The 17,958-nt window shown below is 28.0% G+C and overlaps 1 protein-coding gene across 6 annotated transcripts in view; it reads left to right on the top strand.

The window, feature by feature from the left end:
• The window catches only part of LOC142323371 (two pore channel protein 1-like), a 71,603-nt gene extending 53,904 nt beyond the window's left edge, over positions 1–17,699 (top strand). For all 6 annotated transcript variants that reach the window (XM_075362903.1, XM_075362904.1, XM_075362905.1 and 3 more), the window contains 6 exons: positions 1,005–1,223; positions 3,219–3,338; positions 7,945–8,284; positions 10,288–10,589; positions 16,068–16,174; positions 17,392–17,699. In XM_075362903.1, the coding sequence (XP_075219018.1) occupies positions 1,005–1,223; positions 3,219–3,338; positions 7,945–8,284; positions 10,288–10,589; positions 16,068–16,174; positions 17,392–17,532 (1,229 nt within the window). In that variant the 3' untranslated portion in view covers positions 17,533–17,699. The remainder of the gene's footprint in view (positions 1–1,004; positions 1,224–3,218; positions 3,339–7,944; positions 8,285–10,287; positions 10,590–16,067; positions 16,175–17,391) is intronic.
• The last annotated feature ends 259 nt before the right edge of the window (positions 17,700–17,958 follow it).

The raw sequence follows: 17,958 nt of genomic DNA, 5'->3' as shown, positions 1-17,958 counted from the left end.
ATTCCATCTTGGATAAATATTTTCATGGACAAGTGATTTCAAAGGGGTTGTAGCCCCCTCGATCTCCTGATTTATGCCCTCATGACGTTTTCTTGTGGGGATACCTTAAGGATGCTGCCTACAAAGCTCATCCCACACCATTCCCAAATTGCAGAGCGAAATTGGACTATGTGTCACTGCAATTCCTCAACAAATATTGCAACATGTGTTTAAGAGCATGCAACGTCATATTCAATTATGTGTATAACAGAGGCCACTTTCAATTACTATTGTAACTTACTCATTTTCCCATAAGGTTACATCATTTTTTCAACATTGTATGTCATACATTACAAAAGAGATAGATGAATATAAATATTATTGTAAGAGAGGATTACATGACCCTCTCTCATTTTTTACATATTGTAGCTGTTGAATGTATTGGGTGATGTATTTTTTTTTATTGCAGTAATGTATATAAATAATAGTAATAATAATGACAAATTAAATAAATTGCTAAATAATTCATTTAACGTATATTTTTGTTACCTAATTGAATGTGTTAGTTTTAAAAATTTAATTGTTAATTTTTCATAAAATAATCAATCTCATATTTATTTTAGTGTTTTATGAAACTTAATTTATCAATTAAGAAGTATATATGGAAATTCTCTAGCTTATTTTATTTAATTGTTCATAATAGATTTTACATTGGTCATGTATCATTCCTAGCTTTACTTATGACCATAAATTACTAAACATTGTTTAGCAGTAATAAATTTGTATTTCATATGTTGAGCATTGAATTATCTGTATTTAAATTATTGGAATTCAGTTGGCAAACAAAATACTGTAACTGTAATAGATTAACTAATCCTAAATTCAAAAGTTTTACTAAGAAAATCTGAATTTATATCGTTATTGGAATTCCTCTAACCATTCTTTTGACTTGTTTATGACTTTCATTTAGATCTTTCATAGTATTAATTTTTTGCTATCCTTCTGTTTTCTTTTCATTTTTACAGGTACACGAGATGTAATATTAATGTTTAAACAGATGAATGTAAGCAACACTGGTTATTTATGTCCTTCTGAATTCTATAATATATATGATAGTGTTACTCTCAAATGGGAACCACAGTATTCAAATATACCATGGTATCATTCTACATGGATTCCGCTTCAGAATCTGTGTCAACTCGCACATAACATTGTCACCAAAAGATATTTTGAACATGCTATCAGTCAGTATTATCTTAAATTAAATTTTGAATCATTTTTTTTTTAAGTTACCTAGCTTACTAGGTTATTAAGTCTGTTATCTAAAAAAATTCTATTTCAATTTATTCTGAGACATTTTATGATAGACTAAGAAATATGACTTAAAAAGTGTTATTGTGTTTATATTATTCTTTGAAAAAAGTCCAACCAAACTGATGAAATGTTATTTTCTAAATAATACATATCATTTTTGAAATGTTATTTTTCTAAATAAAAATTGCTATATCTATTATAATGATCAGTTTTTTAACAGAAATTATAATTATAGTAAGAATAACTTTTACTTTAATTATCAGGTGCTGAAAAGTAGAATTATTATTTTTTTTTTTTTTTAACATATATACTGTGTATAAAAGTATCCCAAGGAACAGATATAAGAGAACAAGGAAATAAACAATTTAAGCACTTTGTTTTACATACTAACATAAGACAGAATCTTGGATTAGCACATAAATTGAGAATGCTAAATGTAAGGGTTTTCATTACTGCAGCATTAGTGAAAAGCATTTGTGTGAAAAGAAAGTACAGTATTAAGGGCTTTTGTATATACTTTTATTTTCAGATGTAAGCTTGCAGTTAGCTTACATTAGGTAGTAGTAATGCAATACTATCTTTATATATTAAAATTTGTCTTGGCGATTTACATAAGTCAGTTCGTGTTTATCTAACAGAGTTCTTGTTTCCAGATTTAAGATTCTTCTACAGTTTTCTTTCTAACTGAAGGTGGAAAATTTTTATTATCTCACATTAATAAACAAATCCTACTATTAACAAAACCACGTGGAAAGTAGTAAATGGAATGGGATAAATTTGAGTCTTGTTGTTTTCCTAGAAATAAAGCTAAATAAAAACTATGCTAAAATTCAAAATTCGCTCTAATTTCCCATTTGTTTTTTAATGCTGCTTTGCTTTTAATGTTTTTTTTTTTTTTTATTAATTAGCCTTTTAGATATAAAGCCAATTTACATTTAAAATTTCAACCAGTGACTGAGCAGCACATTCAAAAAAGTATTATAAATTTAGAAATTAAGACCAATTTATTAGCTATGAAATTTCCAGCCATATGATATTAAAAAAATGCTGCTCTTATTAATGCATCTTGTATTTTAATTTTTTCAAGAACAAATGAGATTCTAAGAATCCTAAATATTTTAATATTAAGCCTTTTTTTAGGGAAATGTGCCATATAATCAATCACCGTTTTTTTTCTTTTTCAAAAAAAAATTGAGAATGTTTTCCCCAAATTGTGTGATATCTGTAGCTATCGTAGTTGAGATATATGGTGTAATTGCTAGTTCTCAGTGGAACAGTTTGACTTTCGAGAGGGCAGGATCATTAATAATTGTTTATAGTTTTATTTCTGAAATCTTAGGTGATCTGGACAGTAAACAGTAAAAAATTTCTGTGACTGTCCAAAGCGTTTGGCATATATTCACTCTCAGAACTCAAACCAGTAAATTCAGGATAGAAAAGGCTATATTTAGATCCTTCTTGTCGAAAGTTTCCTTAAGAGGAGTGTTAATGAATGAGCGCATTGATAAGTCTGAGAAGCAGTGTCATGTGGAGTAGTAAAGTCAGTTTTAGGCCTACTGTTTTTCTAACTTTTAAAAAAAACTTTTTCTAAAGAGGTAGAAAACTAATATAGTTTACTGATGAAATACTTTCTATTATAGAATTTATAAAACCAATCGTCTATGTTTAGAAGATCAGACAATAAAGAATATTGAAAATAGATTTGGGTTTCCAAAGGTATGGATTGAACTTTATTTATAGTAAAACAAAATTATTATAAATCATACTTATTCTAAAATCAAAATATTAATTTATAATAAATATTTATACCTTTTAATATAAATTAATAAAAAGTGTTCATACAGCCTGGTATAAAATGACATTTCAGTTTTTGTGTTGTGTAATTTTACAGATTGTAGTAATGAAGTCTATTTTTCTTATTCTAGCTATTCTTATTCTTACAAATGGAGTTGCAATGGTTATTCGTGCTTCTGAGAATTATTCCAGCCTAGAAGATGGAGCAAAAGCATTTATTGGATCATGGGATTCAATTTTATTTGTTGCATGTTAGTATAATATTGTTATATGTCAATAACTTTATCATACTACTTAGCTCACTTTTTCTTATTTTTATGTTTATTTGAAACTTTTTTTTTTTTATCTTTCAAATCTTTTGGTAAATTGTTCAGTTTATTTCTTCCTGTAACTGAAATTCCTAGCATTTAAAACATGATCACTTTCAGGATAAAATAATATTCTTGTACAACCTGATGGTTCCACAGTGCCTGGAATCTGTGTGGAATGGGAGTTTTAATAGATTAGATGATGTGAAGTAAAAATCAAAAATTTTGTGGGTAAAATATCCTAGAAATTGAAATATGTTTTACAAGAATTAGGTAATCTAGCCAAACCCACATTTAATTTACTGGTTCTTGGAAACCACAAAAAGTTAACATTTTAAACAGGAATCCGAACAGTGTCATATTTCTATACACAGCTGAATCTGCAGGGCAGTTTTTTATTTCAACAATTCTTTCTAATTGTCCATGTTTGCCTCTCATTCATCAAACAAATTATTTTAGAAACCCAGTGTATTTAAAAACTTTTTTTGAAAATTGGCCATAAAATTCCAAAACTTTATTTCAACTTTTATATTTGTCAACATTATTAAAAAATATGATTTCACAAAGTTTTGACATAACTTATATTTTTTTAACTGTATTAAATGTTGTTTACTCAATGTTAAATGTTTTTATAGAGTTATTGCAAAAAATTTGTTACAAAGCATTTCTAAAGATTTTAATTAAGTAGTTGTGAAATTCACAATTTCTATTTTTCCTAATTATTTTTTGCTTTCAATAGAAATATGAATGGTTTCAGGGTGCATTTAAGCCCATATTGTTTTACACCAATTATCTAGAGTTTAAAAAGTTGAAAAAAAAATAAACATTTTATATATATATATATATTTAAAAAATAATGTAACCACCAAAACACTGTAACTGAAAAACCTAAAAAAACTAATACCAATAGTCTATTTCTGCGGGATGCCTCATCATCAGTCAGTCCACAGTTCTATAATTGCATCAAACAAATAACAAAAAAAAATTAGAAAACATAAAACTATTAACCACGTTGTAATAATAACACAACTCCACTGTCATTACTGGAATGACAAATTTAAAATATCATGCATCTTATACTCGTAATCATTGTTGTCAACTGCTTCAGCCCACTATGTCTTTAATTAAAATATCATCTTCAAATACGATCTGGTGGTTTATCATTTCATACTTTTGTTTAAATTTATAATTATAATATTTTTCAAGTACATTCATTTTATATTGTTATTACAAATTTCTAAATTATTTTTACAATCAGTAATACTATTATATTGCACCAAATGGTCGGCCACATTAGACACACCTGTTTTTATGTTTCTGTAAGCATTTTAATGTTCTGTAGATCTTTTTTAAAAGATCTGTTATACTTTACCAGTATAAATTTTACTACATTCATTACATTTAATTTTTAAGTCCTCTGCGCATCATCTTTGTTATTGTTATTCCTTAAATATTTTATAATATGGTTATGTGGTTTATATGCTTTTTTATATATTTTTTTTAATAATATACATTAGTAATCTTTTCTATTATTTTATTTGCATAATTGTATTCCAGGAAAAACTATTACTAGTCTCTGAGTTGATTTCTTGTTATTTTAATTTGTAAAACTATCATGGTACTTTATAATCTCTTTTTTTATAAACATTTTCTATAATTCTATCATCAGAACCTTTAAATACTGCTATTTTTTTTATCTCATCATTTCTTTTTTAAGTTTATTTTCATTGTTTTTAGTATAATGTGTAGCTCAAAGAATCAGGTTTTTATATGTATTAATTTTTTGTGACTATGGGTGATAAGAGCTCAGTGAGATCATTGGTTAACACTCGCTTCCTTCCCTGACTGCCTGCATCATGAACATCTGTACGTACTGCTTTAAAGTTTCTGCACCATTGTCGCACTTTGCTGTCACTCATTGAAGTTTCACCATACACATTACTTATTCGTAGATGAATTTCAGCTGCATTACACCTCAGCCTGAAGAAATTGAATTACCGCACGCACTTCACACTTGGCGGGAGATGCTATTGTTGTAGACATGTTTATGTGCTAGCTGTGTGTTCAGAACTAAACGAAGTGACGCGGCGTGATTGAAGGCCATACTAGAGACGCTGCGCAACACATATGCGCAAAGGTTCATCTGATTTTTGTTCAGCCAGTTGTATTATGTAGTTGATAAAATAATAATGCTGTTTTAGTAATTATGTCAAATACAATTTATTATCAAAGCAGATACTTAAGTTTGATAAACAACAGTAAACCAAATATAATTACTGATATAATAATCATTTTACTTTTGTTTTTACGAGTAAATTAGTGTAGTTTAACCTAGTTATTGTTTCAGAAATTAGCAAAACACATTAAATAAACCTTCTTACTTTCCAATATACCATATCTTGTTAGGTAACTGTTTTTATACCATACATACTCATAAATGTCCAATGTACATTATTCATATGAAAGATTACAGGAGATATAAAGGGATAAATATATACTAGTCTCTTTTAATGTACTGATATCCATTTGTGCCAAATTTGTTGAAAAGACTGGTTATTTGTACAGTTACATTTTTCATTTTCTAATTATTTAACTTTTTTCTTTTACATACATTTTTGAAATGCTTGTTCAATGTAGTTATTAAGAAATATGTTAATTTATAATTATAGGACAGAAAAAATAGGTGATATGAGATGATAAGACAAATATATGTCTCCCTTTAGATATGAAGAATCAACCATGTTTATGCAAAGTATTGTGACAACAGATTGAGATAGCCTGCTGCTAGGAAATTAAACAGTCCTGAATGCATTTTCACTACATGCTATTGTGGTTAATGGCTCCTGACCATAGCAGTCATTGCTACCAAAATTTTAAGAAAGTAAAAAATTATAAATTAATGACAGATTATTAAATTTGTGTCATTTAGAAACCATTGTTTTATTTCAATACAGTTTTAGTTGCAATTAATACTTTATTTGTAAAATTGGTCAAATTTTTCTACATAGTGTTTGTGCGATAATGGGCATTATTTGTAATCTAAACATTTATTTTCATAGTAATATAGATGTTACTTTAATTAAAGAGTATGACTTTTTGTATTAAAACATATTAATATATAACAGCTTTCATCATCAGTATGGTTACTTCTCTTCTTTGGACAAGATTATTTTGCTTCGTCTGGTCAGACAAAGGATGTTTCACTGAATTTATTTAGAAAAACCATAATTCACAATCAATTTATTGACATAAAACCTTGATTCCTTATTATAATCATTGGTATATTATAAGCAACAAAGTTAGAAAAATGTTTCATTTTGAGATCAAATCTTGTAAACTGATCTTACATTAAGAATGATAAATATAATGAAAATTCTATAATAATCTTGCTTTTTTAAATAAAAAAGGATATTTAAGTTGATAGTTTGACCAAAAAATTGTCAAGTGTGTTAAAAAAATGTTTATCCCATTTAAACAGTAATTATTAAATACAGCTCGATAGGTTTAAAATTCTATCTCAAAATATCAATAAATTAAGTTTATTTGATACTTAGTAACCATACAATCATTAAATATGGAGTAGAAAGACATTCATATAAACATGTAGCAACAAAAGGGTTAATTAAAAGTAAAGAATATATAATCCACCTTTTTATAGAACTTCATTTTATATTTTTCACGTTGTTTTTGTAACAACCACATTTTGTAAAATGATAATATTTATCTTCAATATACCTTATTTTAATATACAATATCCATTACTTTAAAAACAATGTTTTGACATTTGCTTATTTATTTGTTTATTCATAATCTTTCCAAAAAAAGTATCTCTGACAGAGCAATTTCCTCAGTGTACCATTGATGAAGGAAGTTTTACTATTTAAACTATACTTTTATTTTGTGCTTATCTCTAACTACTTTTACTTTAGACATTTAGCTTTGTTAAAAGTAAAAGCTTTGTCAAAAGTTTTTTGACATTCTTTTATTTTTCATAACGGTTAATAATAAAAGTCAAAGATTACTGGAAAAACAATTTAGCGGATTGATTTAACAGTTACAGACTTACCATGAAATCTGTTTGTAAACTAACAGATTATATTAGTTTTTATGTGGAATAGGGCCTTGTTTTACCTCATAAACAATTCGGTTCAGGTTTAGCTTCTTGTCTAACCATTGAATAAGAAACAAGAGCCAGACATTCCAAAGACTCAGAGGATTACCCCCTCAATTAAGACTCACTTCACTGAGCCTCAATAAAGAAATTGCTGCCCTGCCGGCTGTTAGAAGTTGCCAGCATGATGTCACAGATGGAACTGAAGCAGTGATTGATTAAATTTTTATAAGACTCATCCAAGGAAGAAGGAATAAAATAAAATAATAGAAAGGGGACAACCCACAGATGGACTGGCTCTGATTAGGATAGTTTTGCTGATTTGTCCAGGATACAACCAGTGAGACTTCTGTCCTGGAGAACTAATCTTTTTTCTAATGTTATTAAATATTTCTGACAATACTAATATGATATTTTATGTTCTGATTTCATTTTCAGTATCTGGAATAGAAGCATTAATGAAAATATTAGGTTTGGGATTTAACCAGTATTTGACTTCAGGTTGGAATTGCTATGATCTTACAGTAACTATTGCTGCAGCTGCTGGTGTCATTATTATTAATATGTTCCCTAGTTTTACATGCGTTGTTGTTCTTCGACCTCTGCGTTTACTGCGGCTTTTCAAGATAAAAAAGCGGTATAGGGATATAATTGGCACATTAGCTCTGCTTACTCCACTTATGTGTTCCACTGCTGTTGTTATGCTGGTCCTTTATTATTTTTTTGCTATCATTGGAATGGAATTATTTGCTGGATATGACATGCGGAACTGCTGCAAGTATGTTTGAATTATATTTAACATAATATTTATTTAAATTTAAATAAAAAAATCTTTAAATTCAGGGGGAAATTAATGTCTGCCCAAGACAGGTACAAATAAAACACTGATATTATTTCTATATGCAGTTCCAAACTTGCATGTATTAGTTGTCCAAATTTAGAAAGCTCAGTTGATGCACTGAGTAGGGTTGGATTGCTGGACTAGTGACTGCTTCTTGCTACCTTCAATGTCCTGTCATAGTACACTATCTCCTCCATTATTCCTTTAGTAGTCCTAACATTACTTCAGACACTCCAGATAGAATTACTGCACATTTATGTGTTGATGCTTGCAAAATTTTAATCAGTAATACTTTTTATTTAAATAACAGTTTGGCCAATATTTTTACAACGTTCATATGGAATTAAAATATTATTGTATCACTAGTGATCTTGGTTTTTAGTTAAGTGGTTAATCGAATATTACAAATATATATTAACAAACTGAAACCAGTTTTTTTTTTAAGGCGATCTAGCTAAATAGTATTACTGGTATGTGTTGGGTGCCAAGTGTGTGAAGAAGTGTACAGAAAGGTTGATGCTAGTAGCAGTGACACTCATTTGTGTGCCATTATGCTCATATCTGAAATTTTCAAGATAAATTTTTAAAAAAGGAATTGTGAATTTGCATCAGTTCTTTCTTACATATCTACTTATACGTAACAGAGAACCAACTCAATATTTAAAATGTATTTGGTGAGCAATCAACTGATTGACCATAAATAACTTACTAGCATTTTTGATTTAAATACTGGTTGGTGATGATTACACACTAGTTTCCTGCCCTTATCACCTCAACATTTGGCTTTATCTGTGACAACATGTATTTTTTCCTAGACTAAATTCTGAATTACAAACTCTTGAAGATTAAGCAGAGTTTTTATAATTTTAAAAATTCCTTGAAAACTACTGTTTTATTTATTGTTCTTGATTTTTTAATAGCCTACATTTCTGAACTTCCTGATTAAATATTGAAAATAATAATACCAAAGAAAAAGGGATTATTGACTAGTGCCAGTGGTATACTGTGGAAAACTTATTAGACTGAAGCCGTCAGACTTAATTCTACATCAGTATATTTATGGTGATAATATGAAATTATTATTAAGGAATATGATGTATATATGGAATTGGAAAAAATGTTTACAGAAACAAACATATAAAAATAAAAAGTAGCTACATTTGGTTTAAAAGCGTAGTCTGTAAAGAAAGAATGTCTCATAAAAAGAATTATATTGCCCCTTAACACTAACTGAAACAGATTATATGACCAGTGAAGATGTGGCATAAGTAATATGCTTAAAAACATTATTGAGAAAGCCATTAATTTTTATTACTTCTGATATAACAATTCTGAAAAGCAGTACAGCAAGGTAAATATTTATTCAAGACTTAAATTTTAATGTGACAATTTCTTAAATGTTTATATATATATAAATGTGTATGTGTGTGTATGGGGATATTTTCGTAAATATATATTAATTCAGTCTTCACCTCATCATATATTTGTTTACTAACTTGAGTACTGTGGTGTTCTCTTGAATAGAGGATATGGATATTTTAGGTAGCTATGGGCCTAATTTCCTTCTGCACTTGTCAATTCGGGGACAGAACAAGGTATTCTGAATTACTGAATATAGCTTATGTCACTCTGTACTGATACTCCTCCATGTAATGATAACATAAAAAAATTTCAAACACTTAAGCATTATGTAACTTAAAGTAGCCGTGGCCTTGTCTCATTCTTGTATCATAACCACTAATTAAGAGGTACTATTAATATTAAAAAAAAGTTTGATAAATAAGTTTTTCATCTATAAATCTCCATTATGTTTCTCTAGGTATCTTATACTTTACATCTTGAAAGTTTTTTTTGTTGCTGTTGGATTTATTAAATAATTTGATTAAAATTTTGGACTAAAAGATTGTTAATGAAATTACATATGGCTGTATTTGTTTCAGGGGTACTGCTGTAGAAGAATTTTACCGGTACACAATGAATGAAAGTTCTGCATTAGGATATTATTATCTAAATACATTTGAAAATTTAGCAACAAGTAGTGTAACACTGTTTGAACTTACAGTAGTTAACAACTGGTTTATATTAATGGATGGTTATGCAGCAGTTGTTCACCCATCCAGTCGAATTTATTTTATCCTTTTCTACTTGTTTACGATGATAGTATTGACAATTGTCGTCGCATCTGTGCTTGAAGCTTTCCGTTTTAGGATACAGTATAAACGACAAACTTCAAAGCGAGATGGTTTGTGTACTGGTTTTTTTTCATGTTTATACATTTTTACATTCTTTACACTCTATTATGCTGAACTCTAATCACCAGCATTTAAAGTACATTCAAGGAGCAGGTAAAAAGCTTAATTCATTGATACTTCAAAAAGGTGTTCAGTGCCCTTATATTACTTTTACACATTATCACTAAACACCTTCCTATTTTTGTTTTACAGTAAAGAATTCAAAAATAAAACTGGCTTATCCTAACAGACAAAAAGAAGATAAGTTAATTTTTTTTTAAAAACTGATAAATACGTATTTTCTGTCGTATATATTTTTTTAATAATTATAGGAGAAAAGAATGCAACAAGTTGACATTTAAATAATTATGACCTTGATACATTAAATTTGAGTGACATACATTAACCTCAGCAGAATGATTTATTTTTTACAACTGTTTGAAATCTAAATAGTTATAAATACTATTTATAACTGCTCTATATCCATTTATTAGGAAACAGATAATACATAAATACATATGAATTTATTATCTGTTTCCTGCATTGATTCTGTCCAGGAGTTTTGATAAACTCCTGGACAGAATCGGTGCATTGCTGACGTGTGATAATGAAAACCCACTTTTTTTTTTTTCACTTACATATAATTTTTATAAAATGACCTGCTTAATAGCTTTTCTGGTGTTTAGATCCTAATTTAAGAAAAAAGTTCAATCATCCTTGGCTTGATTTCACCTTTCTTCTAGGCAATCTCCAAAACAAATTGTAGATCTTGAGGAATATTATGTAAATTTTTTATTACCATTTCTTATAGCTTTTAAAACTATGTATACACTTTCAAACAGATTTTTAAAATACATTCTAGCCTTATTCAACTCAGGATGACTGGTTCATAATATTTTTATGTTTATATAAACAACAGTTCCTTTTGCTGTATATTTAAAGCATCTGGAGTGATTTGTGAATTTTGACCAGTTTTTATTTAAACAGGATTCCATCAAATAAAACCAAATAAGATTGTTCATAATCATTTGCTACATTCACAGTACAATATAAAAAAGATAAATAAGTATAAGCCAAAGATTCGTCATGGTTATGGATAATAATATTTTTCATTGACCCATGAATATTGGAGTAGAAATCATCAGCTTAGCACAAAATACAATGAAACAGGTAGAACACAATTAGAAAACAAATAATTGCATTATGGTGTGAAAACTATTAAAACACACTTGGTACCAATTTAGGCCACATACGCTAGGTTACAACCCAATATTTTAAAAACTAAAATTTACTGTTTGTTTAAGATAATCTTCATAAAAATAAAAAGGGATTTTAATGAACATTTTTTAACAAAAACTGCTTGTTTTATATAATTCTGAGGTATTCAAATTAATCCCATTTTCATACAGCCTGTGCTTTTTTAAACAAATAACATCAGGTTTAAGATCAATACAGATTTCTTCCAACTTCCTCAGATTGTATATAAACACCCCATATTATAATAAATTACGTGAAACTGATCACTATTACAAATAAAAGAAGAAATACTATTCATATAAAAATGACTTCAAATTTTGTTAGTTGAGGAACCTATATTATTATATAATTTGAAATATACGTGTCAGTTTAATCCTGATTATGCATATTCAATAATCTGGGATTGAAACTTAGCAGATGACCACTACTTGCTATTACTACTTGTTCGTACTATTCATTTCCTTATACAAAGAACTTGTTCCCAACCATATCAACTGACATTTTTGCAGCAATTATTTTATTTGTGGAGTAAGAGTACTTTCTTTTGTCACCTTGTTGAAGTTACCTAATTTCAGCCACTTAATGAAGTTAACTAATTTCAACCACTTAATGAAGTTTCCTTTTTTAATACATCTTGCTGTACTTTGTCATTGGCTTAACAGTTTAGTACGGTGTTAAAACTTGAAGGTTATGTTGTAAAAAATACTGCCATTTTTAATAATTGTTATGTTTTCCCCCTCATATAAATTTGGAATTTTTAACTCCATCATTAATAAAATAGACTGAAATCTGTTTAGAATTTTTATTCTTAATTTCTAGATATACTCCGATCACGATATTGTAATAACTTTTGTTATTTTAAATATTAGGTAATACAGTCAAAGGTGTTTTATTAAAAGCCTCATTTATATTCTTTATATAATTACCATCTAATAGAATATCATTGGCCCCTTCAAGTACTGTATGATATTCATAAGTGAAAGTAGTTTCAGTAGCTCTTTGGCTTCTGAAGAGCTGTATTAGCCACAGCATTTATCAAACATTCAGGTAGTACTTGTTCTGATACCTCATATTACTTTGGTAACTTTTGCTTAATTAACCGGCAATCATCACTATCCCCAATCAATTTAAATTATTTTTAAACACTTGTATTACTATAATTTATATTTTTAGTACTAATTCTCCTATTTTTGCTGTAAACTACAAACTGAAAATTTGTTTTGACATACTAGTAATTATGAATTTTTTAAAGGCTTGAGGTGTAACATTATTTTGAATCTTATACCTCATTATAATTAAGTCTGTACTCATCTGTATTCAGTCATTTAATAGCATCTACTTCTGAAATGCTGACAAATTTTTGTACAACTTATTCTGATAAGAATAAGTTCACTAGAATCTGAAGTTAATTACCATAACAACTATTGCACATAATACTCCTCAATCCACGCACTGTTTTAAGGCAAGAAGAACATGACATATTAAGACAGACTATAAAGCGAAAACACAATTATTATAACAATATATCTCAGTTTTTTAATTAAATCAAAGATAAGCCATGACTGTCCAGACACGACCTCACCTTACAATTGCTCAGTCATAATTCATTAATAATAAAGCATTTAATAATATGCTTTAGATTAACTAATTAAAATGAAAAACAATACTTCCAAGATAAAAAAGATGAATATTCTGAAGTTATGAAGTTCTGCATGAAAAGTTTGATGACAAAACTTTGCCAATGCAAGGACCAGTAGTACACTATATGTATGACCATCTTGTAAAAGCATATTTTTTTAATCTGTTCATTGAATATTTGTCTCTACAAAACACTGGCTTACCAGTTTATAGTCAGAACAAAATCAGTAGCGTTTCACCATTATTTTAAGAGACAAGATTAATACTTTAGTAATTGTTTTAACGTATTGAAACAAATTCTGAGGAAAAATATTTATTAGTACTTTGAATTATATTCAGAAACAAATATTGATATGATGGATAAACAAATGGATTTCTTTTCTAATTTTTTTTATCTTATCAACCACACCTTATACTATTTTTTCAGTTCCACTGTTAGAGAAGCATTTACTGTAACTGATCAACAATTTGTTTACATCCTCGTTATAGAACAAAGCCACCTGTGGAGACAAAATAGTTCTGCCTTCATTTCTTAACATCATAAAAATGTTGCTAGAAAGGCTCTTCTTTAGGTGTAAAAACAGACGAAAATCACTTGGCACTAAGACTGGGCTGTATGGAGATAAACACTTGTTCCCAGCTAAACAATAAGATGAGTTGCACATTTTTGATGGGTTTAAGTAGCATTGTACAGCTGAGCATTGTCATAAAACAACACATTGCTGAGTACTGTAAATCATACAACACAATTAATTCAAGGTCTAGTCAGAGGCAACAGTTATCATTGAGTCATGTTATAGGAATTCAGTAACCAAAAGTACTTGCTTGTATGAAAGGAAAGCAGAACACAAGTTCACTACACGGATGGCATTATGCCCTTTTTTATGTCCTTCATTGACTACCTGACCCATTTTTTAATTATTCCATCTATCGTAACATTTTCACTGTACATTTAATTTATCTGATGAAGAATTTTACCCTATCTTACATTTATTATAATAAAAATACCGGTGATAACTATGTTTCACAGTTAGCAGGCTCCCAAATTGACTAACACACACAGGATGAAAACATATTTTTTGTTCTTATTATGGTGTCAACAGTTGGCTAAAACATGAGAGAAATCAATGTGTTTTTTAAATGATGACTGCAGAGTTACTACAGAAATATATACACACAGCAATTAGATTTCAAGTATGCTTCATAGGTTGTATCAGAATTACATAGCCATTTAGTTTAAACTTTTGTAAGAGTCTTTGTTTTAAATCTGGGTTTTACTAAAAATAGTTTTAAGAAAAACTTTTTTATGTGAAGAACAATTAAATTAAGTAACAAATTATTATAAAATAATTGAAATTGTTTTATACAATAAATTCAAAGTGTTTTAAGAAAAATGGAGTTTTATTCGGTTGTGTGTAGCAAGCTTTTAGAAGAACAGAATATTTTAATCAAGTAGATAAAACTACTAAATCATAAAATAATGATTAATAAATAAGTCCTGGTCAAGATGGTAAATTGCATTGCTTGTAATATGATGAGTTGCTTTCAGGGGTTGGTCACTTGGAAATTGAAGGGTGCAAAGGAAGATAAATGCAAACAGGAAAAGCCAGTTTTAATGAACCTGTTTCTTTTATCTCTGTTAAGAACTGGTGCATTTTATTCCATAATGGCTTTTTATTGTGGCTAATAACCATAGAAGTTGTTGCTGTTTAAAAAGTATTAACTAAGAATAGATGTAAGCCTAATATATAGTATTAACAGTCATTACAAACACTTTTGAAATAAAATGTTTTTTTATACAGTGCATTCCTTTTTACCAGTTCTGAAAATGAACGTTTTGATTAGCATATAATATTTACTGGTTTTGTTACTTAGCGTTTCCTGAAAATTTGTGTATCTTCATGATTAAAATATTTAAAAATCATATTTATTTATATACCATCTTTTATCTGCAGACACATGTATGTGTACTTAAGAATAAAAGACTTAACAAGGAAAGGAAAATGTGCACCGTACCTCAGTTATCGATAGAAAAAGATTTTAAAAACCATGCAGAAGAATATGCTTTAACTAAATACTCTTGAAAATGATCAGCAATTATGCACATATGTAAGCATTTTTAAGGTAATTAAAAACATGGTGTTCCACAAAAATTTTATTTATTTATGCACAAAAACTCATAAAGGAGAATCAAATGGATAAATTCTCTTGCAATAAAATCTTTGAACAAGGTTAGTCATTAAATCCATCATAACCTTACTTTAACATTTGGTTTTATGTTTTGCCTTTTTATTATTACACAGTAAATAAGACCACACTTATTAGTTATTTGGTTTTATACTTCATTCAAGAAGTGTATTATCACATTTTTTATTCGAGTTTCTCTGAACATATACAAAAATGTCAATTCTTCATGATGTCTGTGAATGAAAAAAAATTTTCTCAGAATGGTGTTTATCTTTTTTGCCCCGCTTACTGGAATGAATGTGTATATGTTCTTTCAAGATATTCTTATTGGTACTGTGAAATTAAATTTGCAAAATACTGTAATAAGCTGCAGTTTAATTATAATTCATGTCACTTTGTTTTTACAGAGGAAAAACTTCTTCATGAAGAGGTGTTTTTGAAATGGGAAGAAGTCCAAAGTTGGGTGACAGATTTTCATATGCTTGAAAGTCTCCAATCTGACTTTGTTGTTGGTGTAAGTATTATTTTTCATGATTTAATTATTAAAAGTAATATATTTATTTTCTTATTTTAAGTGTGTAAATGAAACATTTTTTTGACATTTCCATGCTGTTGGACTTTCCAGAAAATTCAGCGAGTAGTATTGCTAGTGGCAAAGGAATTTCAGTAAAATTGATTGTATACTTACAAAATGCCCTTTAAGAAAATTTTATTTGCGTATCATTATTCAGGTTTTTTTTTGCCTAATTACCATATTATTATTTTTTTACGTTTTAATAGTCATTTTATTTTAATTTATTTCAATGATTAGACTAATTATTATTATTAGCATGATTTCACAGCGGAAGAAAAATATTAATGTTTAATTAAGTTGGTTTATGTCATTAACAATATGCCTTTTGTATGGTTTTTACCCGCAAAAGGTTGTAGAAAAATACATTATTTTTATGAAGGATTACAGTTATGTAGACCAAAAGCCAGAATGATCGATTTGCTTTTTCAAATGAACAAAATAATTATAATTACTATTTTGGGAAAAGATTCAATTAAAAATTAGTTAACAGCAATATTTTATAAAATAAAATTATGATGATAAATTATATCATCATAACGATTAATAATAATTCACTAATAATTCTGTTGTTAGTTTTCTTGATTTTATCATGACATTTTAGTGTGAAAAAGTGATATGTTCAAAAGTAGCTGTTGGAACAAGATTTAAAATTAACACGATTCTTACTAAAACTAATTGAACCCATCCTGGTAAAAATGGATGAAGGTTAAGGGGAAGAAAACAATCTATGAGAAAGATTAGTTAGCATATAAAGAGAAAACAAACATAAGACAAATACTACCATCCTTAGGAGTAATTCATAATCCTCTCTGAGAAGTTGACATCTTTCTTTTCTGGAACCCTTGAAGGATTAGAGTATTTTTATCCAAGACGTAGCGGCACATCATTGATCTACAATTTTGGCTTAACCCGCTCATATTTGTGCTGCTACAACTGAATTGTCATCCAAAACAGGGCTCTTTTAAGAAACATCTTTGTCCATAACTAAAATGCTTAATGTACAGAAATATGTAATTGAACTATGAACTGTTTAGTCAGAAGCTATATTAGAATATTTAGGTCCTATAAATATAGATTTATTTTGAAGTTCCAAAATTGCTATATTTGAATGAATCGTTTTTATCACAGAATTTATTGTATGATTTACTTATTTTTAGGGAACAGCAACATACTTAGGTTGTCGACCTAGAAACCGTGAAGTACTGCAGAAACGAATGTATCGAAGTGAAGTCAGTGAATGGATGCAAGAAGCGGCAGCTGAAGAAGCAGAGTCCAGCAGACATATAACTGATGATTAACAGATTATAAAATTGCATTAATAGTGATACTAAATAGTGATAGATACCAAATAACAAATACTTGGTAGCTTTACTTTAGTGATATTTCGGGTTTTAGTTTTAAGATATATAACATATGTAGTCTTTCCTGTTGTTATACTCATGATTACCTCTATACACAGATATATATTTATACGTATATATATATATATATATATATATAATATATATATATATATATTATATATATATATATATATTATATATATATATATATATAATATATATATATATATATATATATATTTATTTATTTATTTATTTACATGTATATAGAAAAACTTAAATTGCAAATATAGTACTGAATTTTGTTATAAAGTATTTATTTAGTTAAAATCAGTATTATTTTTTTAATTTATGAAGTAATTTATTTTTGTTTTATTGTTT

The sequence above is a fragment of the Lycorma delicatula genome, chromosome 4, assembly GCF_047948215.1.
Source record: "Lycorma delicatula isolate Av1 chromosome 4, ASM4794821v1, whole genome shotgun sequence".
Lineage (NCBI taxonomy): Eukaryota > Metazoa > Arthropoda > Insecta > Hemiptera > Fulgoridae > Lycorma > Lycorma delicatula.
The sequence above is the reverse complement of the archived record's forward strand: the minus strand, read 5'-3'. Positions and strand labels throughout refer to the sequence as shown.